Raw genomic sequence first — 16,734 nt, forward strand, 5'->3', positions numbered from 1 at the left:
AAGCCGATACATCTGCATTACCAACAAAGGCATTCTTCTTTTTATTTTGAATTATGCGTCGGAAATGCCAAAATCAACGTCAATCATAACAGAATGACAGGAAATAACGTTCCGTTTTTACAGAACGCCGGTAACATATAAATGGACATCAAAGATATATTCATTTTCTTTCACAGAAATAGCATATTATATTATATTGATAAGCAAAACAGATATAAATGAACGTAATTCGAGTTATGAAAACACAAAATTTATGTAGTAAGTGCTTATTTAACATAGTAATAACGTTCCATTTTAATTTTAAACATTTTAAATTGGCTATACTGCAGATTTGCAAACTTATATTTGCTGTGCTGTCATTTTTACCAAGTGTCAGTGGTACTGTCATCATCAAAACAATGTCAAAACAAGTTGATGTCGTTGATGATAGCTTTGCCTTCTAACAACAATTTAATTAAAATCATTTAATACGTCTAGTATTAATAACGTAGTCGTGTTAAAAAATAAGTGTATTAATAGTTTGAGATAAATTAAAGAAATTAAAATTTAAAATGGTGGTCAACGCACCGGACACGCCGATTCAGGCCGAAGTGATATTCGTTATAGAAGCTACCGCCGCTAACAGTGCCTATATAAATGAACTGAAAACTAATTATATCGTGCCAACTCTTGAGTGAGTATTATAAACTTTTAATAGATATCCTAGAGATCTATGTTATGTGTAAATATATATTTCTATATGTATCACTTTCCATACAGACCTGTCTCTTTGGGCTGCCGTCAACTTATTGCTGTCCCACTGCTGGGCATAGTATCTTCAGAGTGTCAACGGTTTTAGGTCATAGTCCACCACACTGGTCAAGTGCCATTTGGTAGACTTTACACGCCTTTGGGAATGTCTTAAAAATAATCTTATGACCTAACATTATTTCTCTTTACTTTTAAAACAAGTTATAATAAATTTCTAATAAGCAGATTACTATCAGTTGGCCTGGGTTGAATTTTTTTCGTTGCCATACAGTTGTCCTTCCAATGCCTACATTAGAGAACCACCAGTGTGAACTGATTCTTCTAACTAGATAGTTACAAAGAGTTTTATTTAAGAATAAAATAATGCTTTCAACGTTCTTAAGTTGCTACAATTACCAGCTGTTGCAAGTGTATATACACCCAGACCTAGAACTAAAATCTAAATGCCTGCCTGGCCAGGGATCAAACCTTGAACTCTATTTACATGAGACTGGCATGGTAACCACGATGCTGTAGTAGTGGTTACATTTTAACATATATGTTTGTAACACTTAAAAAAATAATGTAACAAAAAGGAATTGTTGTTATAGTATTTTGAACCCTTCCATATTTCAGATACTTCCATGGAGGTCCATTAGAAGAGGCTGGTGGCAGTGGTTCAGTGTACGGCATAGTTGCGTACAAAGCAGCTGACTGCAGCCCCGGTCTGCCCGTTGCTACATACGGACCCTTCACATGCCCACAGAATGTTGTGGAGACTGTTGATAAGATACAGTGAGTACCATGTGGCCTCTTGTTCAATGCAACTGTGATTTCTTAAAGGTGATGGATGAATGTTGTTGACTTTGTCAAGTCATATGTTTGATTGTTTATTTTTAATTGGTGTGTGATTTTTTATTGATAATTATTTTGTTCCTTTTAATAAATATAGGAACATAATTTAGCATTGATGTAGGTCAAAAGAACATATTACGACTTTTTTTTTAAATGAAATAATAAGAGTATGTACTATATTATATGCTTCTCATAAATCACAAATTTGTCCACCTCCTACTAGTAATTACTAGTAATTAAATTTGGGTGATGCACAGATGTTTTTAATAGTAATATGAAACTATTAAGGTCATAACATCTCTATCTAGAAAGACCAAAAGAAAATCTTTGATCATTATCATTTTAATTCTATTCTACAGATACATCGGAGGCCACGCAGAGAATAGAGCCTGTGTCACAGAGGCGTTGGCTGCAGCCCTGGCCTGCCTGGAGGAGCTCGGTCGCACAGACATACCCCTGCACGTGATTCTACTGTGCTGCTCACCACCGTACTCTGCTTATGCTGGTGGATTGGTACCCCCAGGTAATATCTTAATCTTTTTTTTAAATTTGTTTAGCTAAGAGACTAAATAGGTTAAATGTAATTAGTATTAGAGTAATACGGAAAAAAAGAGTGTTTAGCCAAAACACATTTATGATTTTATGTTTTACTTGTTCAACCAGTATTTGTCGATTGTTGCAAATATTTTTTACCATGACTGCAAGATGCAGAATAGACTTTAGTTGAGGTATGCTGTATGGTGTGAGCCCTTAAAAAGGTGCTAAAGATAGTCTTTCAAAGCTCAGAGAAAGTATATCAGCTGAACTTAGCAGTCTACTAAGTTACACTGTAATTTGATAAATCTTTAGTTGAGTAGGCTCACAATCATTATGAATAACCAATTTAAGTACTATTTTGACTACCAACAATCGAAATTCGACAAATTCAATAGACATATTTTTTCAAATCTTTGGTTGGTAAAAATTGGATATATTTGATAACCCATGATGCTGAGCAGTCACCATATCAGTCCTGATGTGGATGCTTGGTCAGACTGATAATGCTTAATTTAGATTTCTATCCTGGGTGATAGTGGAGGATTTTTTTTATAATATAAGAGTAGCAGACGAGCCTGCAGTCCACCTGATGGTAAGTGGCTACTGCCGCCCATGGACATCTGTAATCAACCCCAGATAGGATTTGATATTTCTACCTGAGGTCGGCCACAGATGCGCCGCTACCCCTGAAGACTAAGCTGGAACACCTTGGAAAAGTATGTATCCCTTACCATAGCCTTCAAACCGGAACACAGCAGCGCCTAACATTGCTGTTATTAGGTAGAAATAGGTGTGGCGAAGTCGAACCACAATCTCAATTTGTGTATCTTTGTGTGCCCTAAGTACCACAACAAAAACTAGTATTTTTTTATTTTCACAAAGTACTACACTAAGGTCTGAGCTCTAGCTAATAATCAGACCGTATCCCCCCAACCCCAGGTGCTCCGGCGACCCCAGAAGCGGCGGCGCGCGTGATGGGCGAGCGCGGCGCCCAGCTGTCGGTGGCGGCGGCGCGGCGCGTCCCGGCGCTGCTGGCGCTGTACGAGCACGCGGGCGGGGAGCTGCTCGCCGCACAGCAACGCAACTATGCTAAGGTGACGATACACTCTAGACAAGACGGCAGCGGCTATGTTAAGATGACTGCAGACTCTGGACAAGACAGCAATGAACTTATGTTAGGGTGACTATAGACTCTAGACAATTGGCGGCGGCGCGGCGCGTCCCCGCGCTGTACGAGCACGCTGCACAGCAACGCAACTATGCCAATGTCAAAGTCATAATACTTCTAGTAGCTTACAGCTTAGTAGTTATAATTTTAGTAAAAGGCTATCTACGAACATTTATGATCAATCAGAAAGTAAAAAAAAACATAGATTCTATATTAGTATTTAGTAATAACTATTTGAGCATGCAGTCTATTTGATGGTAAGTGGCTACTGCTGTCTATGGACTTCTCTAATTAATTATGGATAACATTAGATTCCTACCTGAGCTGAGCCACAGATGCACCGCTACCCCTGAGGTCTAAATTGGAATGCCTCAGAACGGTATGTCTCCCTTACCACACCTTTCAAACCAGAACATAGCAGCATTTAATATTGCAGTTAAGGAAAAAATAGGTGTGGGATTGGTGTCGCCAAAGTGAAACCACAAAGGATCCTATCACCTTCAAAAGTTTTCTGGAAATTGTCCATAGGACCCACGACACTTAGTGCTTCTCCGGGGATACAGCCTGAAGGAAAGACCGCCCAGCCCGGCGCCCCCGCCCGTGCCCGACATCCAACCAGATGTGTATGGGTGAGTCGCTAATAACGTACTTTGATGATAAAGTTTTTAATTTTGGCATACTTTCATATAATAGTAAATTAGAAAGAAAAGAATGAAAGAAAAAATGTATTTCAGTAAACATCCTGTTACATTAAGGTTACATAGTACTTAATACATAATACATAAAACAAACAGACAAATGTTATATTTGTCTGTTTAACATTTGTCTGTTTGTTTTATGTATGACATAACAGATGAGCAAAATTATGAAATGAGAGGATGGATACCAAAAAGGGTTACACTTAAATTACGATTTTTATTGAATCAAGGTATCTATGTTTGATATACAGCACATAAAATAGGTTCTTTCTCACTCCAGGCAAGGTCGGGGCGCGGTCCCGCAGCCGCGCGCGGTGGCGCAGTTCCCGCGGGCGGCGCGCCCCAACTGGCTGGTGCCGCCGCGCCAGCCGCTGTACCCGGGGAACTCCGCCCTGCTCACCCAGCTGTCGCAGCCCTCGTACCCGCCGCCGCCCGCCCAGGTGAGAGACGGCACAACCCGTTCACAGAAATCACTGAAAGATCGGCTCTTCTTACTGCCCCATACCACAGATGTGGTATGGGGCAGTAAGAAGAGTCGAAGAGCAGATCTATCCTGTTATCTGGTAGCGGTATAAACCCGCCCTCAATCGTACGCCTGAGCAATCAACCCTTACTTTTGAGCTCCAATCTCTCCCTACAGTAAGAGGAGCCCTAAATGTAGTGTCCCATGCCGATAATATTTATGGGAGACTCAGCTCCTCTACGCATTGTGCTTTTGGACGAACGATCAAACACCGACTAACCCTTAAGGTCACATTCACCTTGTGGTTTTGCACCTGAGACAAATACACACATTTACACCCATTTTCTCTTTGTTTTAACGAAGGCGTAAGTTTTCAGATCTAAAGCAGAAAGTAATATCTCTTTGGAGTTCTTCCGATGAAAACATTTTGATTTTTTGGTAATTGTAGAAATAATCTTAAAAATTAAAAAACATGATAAAGCAATGTTCAACAGAACATGCCCCGCATGCAAATGCTGCAGCCGGGCCCGTCCGGGCAGGGCGGGGGCGGGGCGGGCGCGGCGGGGCCCTCCGCCGGCCCGGCGGGGGGCGGCGGCAACGTGGGCAACGTGGGCCAAGTCGGCAATGTTGGTGAGTGGACACTTCTATTTTTATGGTTACACTGGTTAGAGTCGATTCTTGTCTTGTTTTTGTGGTTCATCATAATTGTTTTTGTTTTTCGATTTGTAAAAGGTCCCTAAAATATTTGAAATAATTATTTATTTATTCGTAAATTTTCTCTAAAAATGTTTTTATTTGTTAAAAATTAAAAAGAAAAAGAAATTACTAATAAGCCGTTTGTGGCTTCATTCAATTCCAAGGCGACAAAGTATCTGTACTAATGTATGAATTGATTCTTATTTTATTTTTCGATTTGTCATTACAGTATTGGTTTCTTTTTTTTTATGAAAATGAAGAAGCTAACTAGTAAGCATTTCCCCTGATGGTCGCCACTACCACTTAAGGGTCTGTAATCAACGTCAGATATAGTTACACCATAATTGTATTTATTTTATTATTTGATTTGTCATCCCGGTATTGGATTCCCTTTTATTATGAAAATAAGGTAGCAATCCAGCATTCATTCAACCCAATGGTGGCCATTGATACTTATGGATCTATAATCAACACCAGATAGAATGCTATCTGAGGTTGACGGCTCAGGCGTTAATATCCCTAAGGACTAAGTTGGAATACCTTATAAATAAAATAACTTTCGAAATAAAACAAATATACGGCACACTGCTGATATACGGCACATGTGTGAACGGTGGTCTGATCTACAGTGTCGATTTCTTCTATAAACAAAACATTAAAAATATAAAATAAATCCATGTATGTTGTACTCGCGCCATAGGCACAGTGGGCACGTCGTCGGGCATGCAGCGCACGTACATCTGGAGCGGCGTGCTGGAGTGGATGGAGAAGGGCAAGGTGCCCGGCGACCAGCAGAAGGTCACCAAGCACCTGCCGTGCCAGGTCAGGGACACACACACACAGAGACAGACACACACACACACGCAGTCGTGTGAACGCACCTACGCTCTCGCACACACACACGCACACACAGTCGTACACTCGTACACACGCACTTGTTCGATCGCATACTCACACACTCGTACGCTCGCACACACACGCGCACCCACATACGCTCGCACACACGCACTCTCTCATATACACACAAATACACACGCACTCGCACGCATACTCACACACACTCTAACGTACGCTCCCACTCACACACATGCACGCACACACCTCACCCACTCTCTCTATCCCTCTCTCTTACATAGAACCTCTAGTATTAAAACGGTCAGAAAGAATCATAATCATCAACATTTACAATAATTCATCTTTATCCACTAATTTATCACATTTCCTTTACAAAAGATGTTGCTAAAAACAGATGAAATTGGTATGAACTCAAAGTAAGACTGAATAAGTACTAAGTCTTACAATACAATTACAAATTATTTTTATCAAAATAACTAAAATACATCAAAATATGAATTTATTTAAATGTTTATTTTTTATTAAGTAATTTTTATTTTAAATTTTAACGTTATATCTATTATTATAGGTATATTATTCTTAGCCTAATTCGACAGAGTAGCCTATTTATAATTGCTTTAAATAAACTAAACATATGTACATTGCCTTACAATTGTTAGGTATAACGTGAATCTTAGTTACATATGTATAACATGAAATATAGCGATATTTCTGCGAATTCACACCAATTGCAATAAAAGACGTCACTTTGTGGACCTTATTAAGAATTCGAATCGCTCTATTTAGGGGAGCCTTGTTAAGTAGCTTGGTCCCTGCTGGCCAGAGACGCAAAATTAACATTAATGGTTATTTATGTAAATGTCCAGGTGTCAGCAAACTCGAAGGACATAGAGCCAGAGCTGAAGGTTGAGGCGTGGCCGAGCAAGCTGCTGATGCAGTTGATGCCGAAGCAGCTCATCAGCAGCATCGGCGGCCAGTACCTCAAGGACAGCAAGTCGGTGGTCTTCCACCTGCAGCAGAACGAGGCGCTGGATGCCCTCACCAAGGTCATGGTTAATGGATATGTGAGTATTGTATGCTAGTGCTTTTAAATTATTACCATACAAGCTGTTATCCGCGGCTTCGCTCGCGATCGGAGGTGGATGACCATAGTTGTTTTATCTATCCCTCAGGAATAGCATTTTTATCTGGATAAATGATATCCTATGTCCTTTTTTAAACCCCTGACAAAGTATGTACAACTTTCAATGAAAATTGGCTAGTTAAACCATATAAACGTAACAAATAAACAAAGAAAAAGCTCCCCTGGTAACTTTCCCTTGTATAATATTAGTTAGAATAAGGATTTAAATTGTAAATGTAGATTCGAAGGTGGTAGAACTATCTGTACTTAGATTCCGGTGGCACTACTACCACGCCTATTTATGACCAATAACATCAGCGTTAACCGCTGGTGTCATTAGGTGCTCTAGTTTGAAGGGTGTTGTAAGGGAGACTTACTTATCCGAGGCGTTCTTACTTTCGCTAGCCGACCTCAGGTGATCATCATCATCATCATCATCAACCCATTACTGTCCCACTGCTGGGCACGGGTCTCCTCTCAGAATGAGAAGGATTAGGCCATAGTCCACCGCGCTGGCCAAGTGCGTATTGGTAGACTTCACATACCTTTAAGATTTTTTATAAATCTCTCAGGTATGCAGGTTTTCTCACGATGTTTTCCTTCACCGTTTAAGCAAGTGATAATTAATTTCTAATACGCACATAAATTTGAAAATCAGAGGTGCGTGCCTGGGATTTGAACCTTGGACCCCTCGATCGAGAGGCCGCGTTTCTTAACCACTAGGCTATCACTGCTGACTTCAGGTGATGCTTTATCTTATCTAGGGTGGATTACAGATGTATTTTGTATGTATGTATGACGATATACACATGAGCGGCAATAACCATTTCCTATCGGAAACGTTTGCCTGCATCCCAAAAAAGTATTGTTCATAACAATAATACGTTATTTTCGGTACCCAGGCCGGTTGCGTCCACTTCACGCCGGTGTCGCCCTCTCAGTGCGAGATCAAGGTGCTGATCCTGCTGTACACGCCGGACAAGAAGGCCTACCTCGGCTTCATACCCAACAACCAGCCCACGTTCGTTGAACGACTACGGACGGTAAGATTTATCTTGTCAGATAGAAAGTTATGTATTATTTCGCGTGCTTAAAGGTAAAAGGGCCTATAGCTAAGGGTTAATAGGGATTTATGCTGAAAGGGCACATAAAAAAATTTTTTTTTGCCATTCGGTTTGAAATTATCTGAAACGTAAAAAATGTTTAGTTCGGTTTGAAATTATCTGAAACGTAAAATTTTTTTACGTTTCAGATAATTTCAAACCGAACTAAAAATTTTTTTATAGCTATAGGCCCTTTTACCTTTAAGCACGCGATTTATTCTAGGATAGAAATTTTGTTAAGATCATGCAATGAGTTGACATATGGAAGTAGATATGGTGATTTATAGAAATAAACTCGCTTAATTTCTTATGATGAGTAAAAATAAATAGTAACTCTCACTAATCTTTGTCCAACCATTACTACTGGGGACGGGTCTCTTCTCAGACCTCGAGTATTTTTACTAAGCTTTCACTGTTTAATAGCACTGCTGTTAACACCTTTTACACCCGTTGTTAAGTGTCAATTTATCTAATGTTTAACCTGGCGAAAATCGACATTTGCCAATCTCTTCATATTATATATACATTATCAAATTGAAATCTTTAGTAGGTGAAAATTTCATAGATTTATTATTAATAACGGACGTTAATATTTAACTTCTAATTTAATACATTTCATTGTTGTATTACTTGATTTTTTATTTTCAGTAAAATCATTTTAAGCAGACGTTTTATTTTGTTTTTGTAACAATTTGTTTAAGTTAAATTATAATACCTGATGTGTGATGCAGGTGATCCAGCAGCAGAAGATGACGAATGCGAAGCTGATGCCGGCCGCGGGCGGTATCGCACCCACCATGCCCGCCAACGCTGGTAAGACCTCGCCTATCTGTGACAACTTCTGCATACTAGAAATTGTTAAACTTTGATCTTTGGTAGGCAAGGATAGATTAAGTTCTCATCAAGTATGACAACTTTGGCATACTAGATATTTTCTATCTTTGGTAGGTAAAATTTCTAATGAGTATTTAATACCGATGATATTATCTTTGGGACACAGAAAAGCACATGAGTACCAACTTTTACTTTATTTTATTCAGTAGTAGCAGAGCAAATTGACTGTGATAGACGGAGGGACAGACGCATGAGTGATACTATAAGGGTTCCGCTTTTTGATTTACGGAACCCTAAAAAGTTGCAAAAGTTTAAATAGGATGCATCATATTACATATGTGCCTATATTTTGAACAGTCGCGCAAAGTGGCATTAGTACACATAAAAAGTATTTTTATTTTATTTTCGATACGTTTGTTCGTAGCGGGTGGTTTGGGCGGCGGCATGGGCGGAGCGCTGGGCGGTGTGGGCGGCGCCCTGCGCGGCGTGGGCGGCTCGCTGGCCGGGCCCTCGCAGCAGTCCCCGCACGCTCAGGTACACCCCAAATGTCCCATATTCCACACAACCTCCACTCCTCACAATACCTCAATTTTTCTGCACATCCCTAAGGTTGACTGGGAGAAAATGCTATTATATATTATATATATTATATAGCATTAAGTCCGCCTTTTGCACCACACTGTTTTTAACATGGTCAATAAAGAGTAAATAAATAAATAAATACTTCCCTCCTCTCTAATCCCCCCTACAGTCTTTTTATTTTAATTTTTGTAATTTGTGACATAATTATGTTCTACTGATGTGTAGTATCTAATTATTAAATGAAGGCAAAATTTTTAAAGATTTTTGTGTATCGGGTGTATGATAATAATAATAATAAATTTTTGTTTTTTGCTATTGAACATCATAACTATTGTTTCAATTTGTGAACCCGTACAATAGATAAACAAATAAAAATGCATCAATTTATTATTAAAAAAAAATGTTATCATCCCCAGAGCTTAAGAAATAAATATGCATCACATTATTATAAAAAAAATATATATGTTCTCATCCCCAGAGCATGATGATGGGCGGCGGTATGGGCGGGCAGGTACAACAAGTATCGCAAGTGGGTCAAGTGGGCCAGGTGGGTCAGGTCGGGGGTAAGGGTCCCCGGCAGGTGGGCCAGATGGACGGGCTGGCGAGCGTGCAGAGCGTGGAGGCGGCTCGTCAGCAGAACCTGGAGAACATCCAGCACCTCCAGCAGACCCTGGAGGCCGCTCAGCAGCAGGAGGCGCAGTTCAAGTCGCAGATGGATATCATGTCGCACCTGCATGCGGCGCAGCAACAGGAGCAGCACTATAAGCAGCTTGAGGTATGTTGAGGAGTTTTGGGAGTTTAGGAGGTCCAGTAACTAAATTGTATAGGCGAGATAATAGTGTAGTCCACGTCAAACTGCTAGTCCGCTCTGAAGTAGTTGCGCACAACTACAAACATATATGTAGCAACGTAAAGGAATATTAACGTAGCTATGTACCCGTGGGCGAGAGCTTGCAGCGGAATGTGCTCGCGCTGTCTTCGTCCCGCTAATATCTACAATTTAGTATTCAACGCGACTCGTTGCTATATTTAGAGCGGAATAGTAATTTGGCGCAGACTATACCTTGGCAATCTTGATTACGACTTCTATTATGTCAATAAGTATAATTCGCGCCAAACTGCTAGTCAGCTCTAAAGTTGTTGCGAGCAGGTGTAGTCATACAATTTGCTATGGCGACGCGATTCGTTTCTATATTCATAGCGGACTAGCAGTTTGGCGCGGACTATATTTGTGTCAAATGTTTTTGTTTTTTATTTTTATATAATATCGGAGTAGCAGGTTAAGGTGGAACGCCTCGGAAAACTATGTCTCCCTTATCACACCCTTTAAACCGGAACACAGCAGCGCTTAACACTGCTGTTATGAGGCAGAAATAGGTGAGGCGGTGGTGCCGCCGGAGTCGAACCACAAAGGGTTCTACCACCTTCGATGTGCTGGAGCATGTGTTATTTAACGATTCGTGTTGATCCCCCAGGAGCAGCGCAAGCACCAGCTGCAGCAGCAGCTGCAGCAGATCCGCGGCGTCGCGGGCGCCGCACACGCCCCGCGGCTCATGCGGCCCGGACACATCATGCCCACCAACCCCGGCCTCAAGCACCTGCTGCAGCAGGTACATAGGCCCACTGCTGGCTACAGGATATAGTACCACGAAGCTGTGGTCGCGTACGCACACACACATAGACACACACATGTGCGCTCAGCCAAACACACAAACACGCATGAACGCATACACACACAAGCGCGGGCATGCACACATGCACACACAATTCTACATATTTTCAATTTATACAAGCCTAAAACACAGCTATAGTTATGTTTTTATTTTTTTAACTATTTCAACATTAAATATTTTGATAGACACATCATGACATCACAATGTAATTTTGTAACTGACTGTCAAAATATTTTTTGTCTTACCACCAAATCGGTACACGACCTTAACTGAGAAGATTGGGTTATACATAAGAGCAGCTTAGATCGTTGTCCATTGTATGTGCTAAAATATACTAGTTGCCATACCAAAAAAAAAAATATCTCGGTTGACAAATAATGGAGTAAAATTTCATTACGTTTATGTTAAAATTCACCCAAAAGTTTTACTGTAATCATAAATTTTACACTATTTTGCAATTTTTTCACTGATCATTTTTACTCATCATGTATTAACAAATTGTATATTATTTTTCTTTGCTATATTTTTGCTACTTTTGCTTTACAACCTTTTTGTACATAATATTTTCATTAACAATTTTATATCTATTATCACATAATTATATTGGTCCTTATTTCCATACTTTATTTAAATAACTTTTATATCACGGCGTGCGTAAATGGACGTTTTACGCACGCTTCGCGTGCGCAAAACCCCCATTTCCGACCCCGTAATATAAAATTTTATACAACACGCGGACGAAAAATGTTTTTCTGACTCGTGTGATTGCAGTCCTCGCCTGCGGCTCGGCCTGCAAACTCACACTTGTCAGAAAAAAATTTTTCGTCCTCGTATTGTAATGTACTATTATAGCACTCTGTGACCTAAACCCGCATTTTAGCCTCGCATTTCTGTGTCCAAAGTAGCCGATTTTTACACCGTACGAATATTAATACACTACCCTCACAGTTGTAAAAATTAACATCGCTATGAACGTTTCATACTTTTAAATGCCATTTAAAACTTAAAAGTGAGTAATGAGTATTTTGTTTAAAGCTATAATTATGCTAATATTTTATTTTGGACGTATTTATAAATGTTTTTGCCATTGTGTTTATACTAAGCAATAGCATCATTATAAGACTAGCTGTTGGGCTTTATCGAGTTTTATTGTTTGTTTTGACTGTGTATTTCCGCTACACACTATAGTAGGAGATATTTAAATTAGGAATAATTATCAAAATTAGCCATAATGCTACTCCAGTAGAATCTCGACTAAACGACCTATTTGTGGCATTCGGATTATCGAAAATTTGGATAATTGAGTTTATTAAGAAAAGCTATCTAAACCGATTTAGGAAGGTAATGTTTTTCGACTATATGTTTGTTACGTATGTATTTTTCATTCTTTGGCAAACTCAAACGACTTCACTAATTTTGACATATGACGTGTCGTTGGATTCGTCTAAATTGTGGAGATAACATAGGCTATATTTTTAGCAATCGGGTTTTTGTTTTCTATAGTAACTTTTTAAGTTGCGATTTGGCGACTTTCCGGAATTTAAATGCACATGTCACACAAAATGTGGCTGATTTGCAAGGGTTATTTATTACAAAGCTACTTGTTCACGTTTGTCAATCCGAATAATCGCGAATATTTATAACTGAGGTCCGGATAATCGATTTTCTACTGTATCACTAGTATTAGTCATGTATTAGTACATCGTGTGATTGCTTATAATTTGAAGAAACATATTCTTTAATACGATTAGGTGGAGTTCCCATTATAAGTCATTGGTCTAGACGCCTGTATGTAGCCTAAATGGCTTGATAGATTTCGACGTATATGTGGTGTTAGATTTGTCTTTATCACAAGAGCAGAATAATTACTAAATTTTCTAAATCAAGACTTCTTCACGTCAAATTTCAATGGTTTTGGTTGTGTCACATATTTATTGTTTTTTTTAGTTCATAATTTTTAGTTTCAGTCATTTGTAACTTTCAAAATAATTATCATATTTTTTCATATTACTTCACAAGTATAAGCGGGTTAATGTCACACGAGTTATAAAATAGTATACGATACTTGTGACATAAGTAGCCTATTATGTGCACGGCGTTTAGCACCCTCGCTGCGCTCGGGCGCTAACTTCACGCCGTGCAAAAATAGGCTACTTTGGCCACGCGTATCGTAATGTACTATTTATTTTTTATTTACAAACTATTTTTTCATTTAATACCCCTCTTATAAGAAATAGATTTAGCGAGCACAAAGTTAGTCTTTGTAGTATTGTACCTTGAGCATGTTTAGTTACCTAGTCTATCTTTTTAGCAACAGCAGGCGCCCCGAGGTCCCCCCCGGCCGCACATGTGAGGCCTCCCGGGACCCCCCGAGACCCCCCGGGACCCCCCGAGACCCCCGCCTCTAGCGCTGTCACTGCACTCATCGCCTCTCAATGCCTCTCACCGATCACTTCCCGCACGCCTAAGTAATGCTTCACTCACCTTTTTCTGTGTAACAACTCGTGTTCCACTTAACGGTCGACGACGATTATGTCCTTGTAATTCCACTTGCTGACTATTAGTCTCGTGGTGGCTTAGTTGACATGAATTTCGAAATAAAAAGTACATAAAAACACTCGTTAAAAGAGATACAAAATTGTGTAAACATTGTAAATCAAACTATCAAGTAATTTTCGAGTTTTGCGGACACAAACATATGTAGATTTTTTAATAAACAAATAAGTCGGGTTTCATCGTCATCGTTAAGTGGAATGCCCTTTTTATTTTTAACTTTTATTATTAATTTGCTTTAAACCACAGTCTGTACATACTTTGCAAAGATATTACATATGTTCATATTTCATAGTATTGTGCAAATTATCGACAATATGTTAATGTGTGCGTAACAGAAGCGTGTACGTGTACGTAAACTCGGCGTCTGTGTGCGTAAGTTCTTAAAACAAAAAGTATAATTTAATCTATAATTATTTTCAATCAAATTCATATGACAATCTGACAATATGACATATGGAATATCTTTGATACCCTAATAGTGTTCATATGTATATGTGTATATTTGCAGTGTGATATTGTCAACTGTAAAATAACAAACTTGTTGTTTCATTTTATGTAAAATAAATAGCTAATAGGCAAACTGGTAATTCATGGTTAGATTTTGCTACCCCAAGGATAACTTTTCAAAATCAAATAGTAAATATTTTTGCCTTAAATTTCAAACTTTACGTAAATTACGTAGTATTCGTTATTTGTAAGTAATTTTTCTCTAAAAATGTTTTTGTCAAGAATTCAAACAATAAATGATAGAATCATCATTGTGTGGCTGTATTCAATTTCAAGACGTTGAAGTATCTTTCTATTTTATTTATCAAAGCCTTCAAACCAGAATACAGCAGCTAACACTCTTGTACACTGCTGTTACGAGACCAAGATTGTTGTGACGGTAGTGCCATCACAATCGAAATACATAGTTCTACCAGTTTCTCATTTTTAATTCAAAACGTAAATAAAATTCGACATTTTTAAACATATTCGTTCTGTATGTAATCTGTAAGGTTATGTAACTGTTATGTTTATTTAGTGTTGCCAGTTATGTATTATTTTCTACTAACAACTTTTCATGCTTAGAATCATGCTAGTTATTTTCCCTTTTATTTTTTCCTCTTCGCACACTGTAAATAGATCACAATAGCGATATATAGCAGATCTTTTTATATATGTAGCAATTTTAGTATTTTTTAACGTTCCATCCATTTTTTCCAACAGGTCTTTTAAATATGTATTAATTTTTATATAAAAAAATCGAAATAGTTATAAGACTTTTGTATTTGCAAAACATTTTTTTTTTACCTTGTCACACCCAGAATAGAATACTAGTGAGGTACAAATGGGTGTTGTGTCGTTACGAAGGAAATAATTCCAATGAAAGATTATTTTTTTTTAAATCGAAGTATATATTTTCAGTAATAAATTTAAAATTACCATGCGACAGTAAGTTTGCATACTTGCACCCATTATTTATAATCAGTCTATCCAATGATTTGCTTGTTAAAGATTGACATTTGGCAGTTCCATACTAATGGACAAATTTCGATCTTTGGTAGACAAAACAAGCATAGATTGAGTATTAATAACTGACGTCAGTTAGACAAAAAAGATTTTTAACTTAATAAATTATAATTGTGTATAGTCCGTGTCAAACTGCTAGTCCGCTCTGAATATAGAAATGTGTCGTCGCAATAGCAAATTGTAGATATTAGCGGGACGAAGACAGCGCGGGACTCCCCGGCACCCTCCGCTGCCCGCTCTCGCGGAGACTTAGCTGCGTTAGTATTCCCTTACGTTGCTACGGAGTATATTGTAGTTGTGTTCGATTTCATTGGCTCTCTGACCACACCTGCGCGCATCTTCAGAGTGGACTAGCAGTTTGGCGCGGATTATAATATACTAACTACTAACGGTATGTTCTTACAGCAACCGCAGTACCGTCCGGGCGCGGCGAGGCCGGCCGGGCCGCAACAGTTCGACGATGTGTCCAACTACAACGAGTTCCTCTAGGACCTGGCCCTCGAGGGGTTCGAACTGTAGACCCCGGACCCTTCGGCCTTTGGGTGGACGCGCTGGGATTAGAAGCACACTGCTATCCTCAGGGGCTTAGTGTTAATAGTGTACTTGGCTCCTCAGGGGACATGGCTATGACACTGTGAAACAGACCCCTAGGGGACGAGCAAAACTTTTCAGTTTGCATCTAGGAGATTTGCGTTAGGAGACAGAGGCGGGACGCTACAGAATTTGACCTGTAGCCTCGAATGTGAGGGGACAGAAAGTTTGTAATTTTCGGCGTTAGCAATAGAAAGTAATAAATAACAGACTGTTAGTGGTAAGTGATAAAAAATCAGTCGCGTCGTTAAACCCCTAGGGGTGAGCCTTTCAAAGTTAACTGTGTACTTACCAAGGGATAGGGGCCCGGCGCTTCAGTTTGAACTTTGTATGTGTGAACTAAGAGATAACGGACTCTACTAGTGTTCAGTGATATGTATGATATATTTGTACAAGTAAATGAATAGACTGATAATAAACGTTGATTTTAAAAGGTTAATGTATAATAAAATGTTTAGGCCATAAATATATGCTTCATGTCAATTTGTGGATTTCACATGTATTTGTAATATTTAATGTTAATATTTGCATACAATTAATATCAAACGCAATAAAATATGAATACAATTGAAATATAATTATGAATAAAAATGTAATGAAATATTTCTTAACAACAAAGTAAATAATGATTCACAAACAATTACAACTTTTTAAACTGTATTATTGTTCATACTGTAATATTATAATTGATGAGAATTATTTATAAGACAATTGTATGTAATTTTGTATTCAATTAAAAATATGATATTCTAAAGAAAA

At 38.7% G+C, this 16,734-nt stretch overlaps 1 protein-coding gene across 2 annotated transcripts; it reads left to right on the forward strand.

The window, feature by feature from the left end:
* Nucleotides 1-386: 386 nt before the first annotated feature.
* LOC140756626 (mediator of RNA polymerase II transcription subunit 25) lies at nucleotides 387-16,734 on the forward strand. 2 transcript variants are annotated; one of them, XR_012103905.1, is made up of 16 exons: nucleotides 387-673; nucleotides 1,366-1,524; nucleotides 1,944-2,107; nucleotides 3,061-3,215; nucleotides 3,818-3,918; nucleotides 4,268-4,427; nucleotides 4,945-5,080; nucleotides 5,847-5,968; nucleotides 6,868-7,065; nucleotides 8,027-8,167; nucleotides 8,959-9,040; nucleotides 9,486-9,595; nucleotides 10,122-10,418; nucleotides 11,119-11,253; nucleotides 13,628-13,784; nucleotides 15,790-16,734. XR_012103905.1 is itself a non-coding variant. In XM_073092172.1 (15 exons), the coding sequence occupies exons 1-15, from the start codon at nucleotides 552-554 to the stop codon at nucleotides 15,871-15,873; spliced, it is 2,166 nt and encodes a 721-aa protein (XP_072948273.1). In that variant the 5' UTR covers nucleotides 387-551; the 3' UTR covers nucleotides 15,874-16,734. The 2 variants fall into 2 exon arrangements, 1 of the variants encoding a protein (XP_072948273.1); XM_073092172.1 differs by lacking the exon at nucleotides 13,628-13,784.

The sequence above is a fragment of the Epargyreus clarus genome, unplaced genomic scaffold, assembly GCF_041222505.1.
Source record: "Epargyreus clarus isolate Ecla_fem2 unplaced genomic scaffold, WU_Ecla_fem_2.2 ptg000035l, whole genome shotgun sequence".
Taxonomy (NCBI): domain Eukaryota; kingdom Metazoa; phylum Arthropoda; class Insecta; order Lepidoptera; family Hesperiidae; genus Epargyreus; species Epargyreus clarus.

What these genes read in the sequence shown, in the direction of transcription:
- LOC140756626 (XM_073092172.1), top strand. Translation starts at nt 552, where the DNA reads ATGGTGGTCAACGCACCGGACACGCCGATTCAGGCCGAAGTGATATTC. An exon ending in ATCCAACCAGATGTGTATGG is followed by an intron (nt 3,919 to 4,267) that starts GTGAGTCGCTAA and finishes TTCTCACTCCAG; the next exon opens with GCAAGGTCGGGGCGCGGTCC. An exon ending in GGGCCAAGTCGGCAATGTTG is followed by an intron (nt 5,081 to 5,846) that starts GTGAGTGGACAC and finishes CTCGCGCCATAG; the next exon opens with GCACAGTGGGCACGTCGTCG.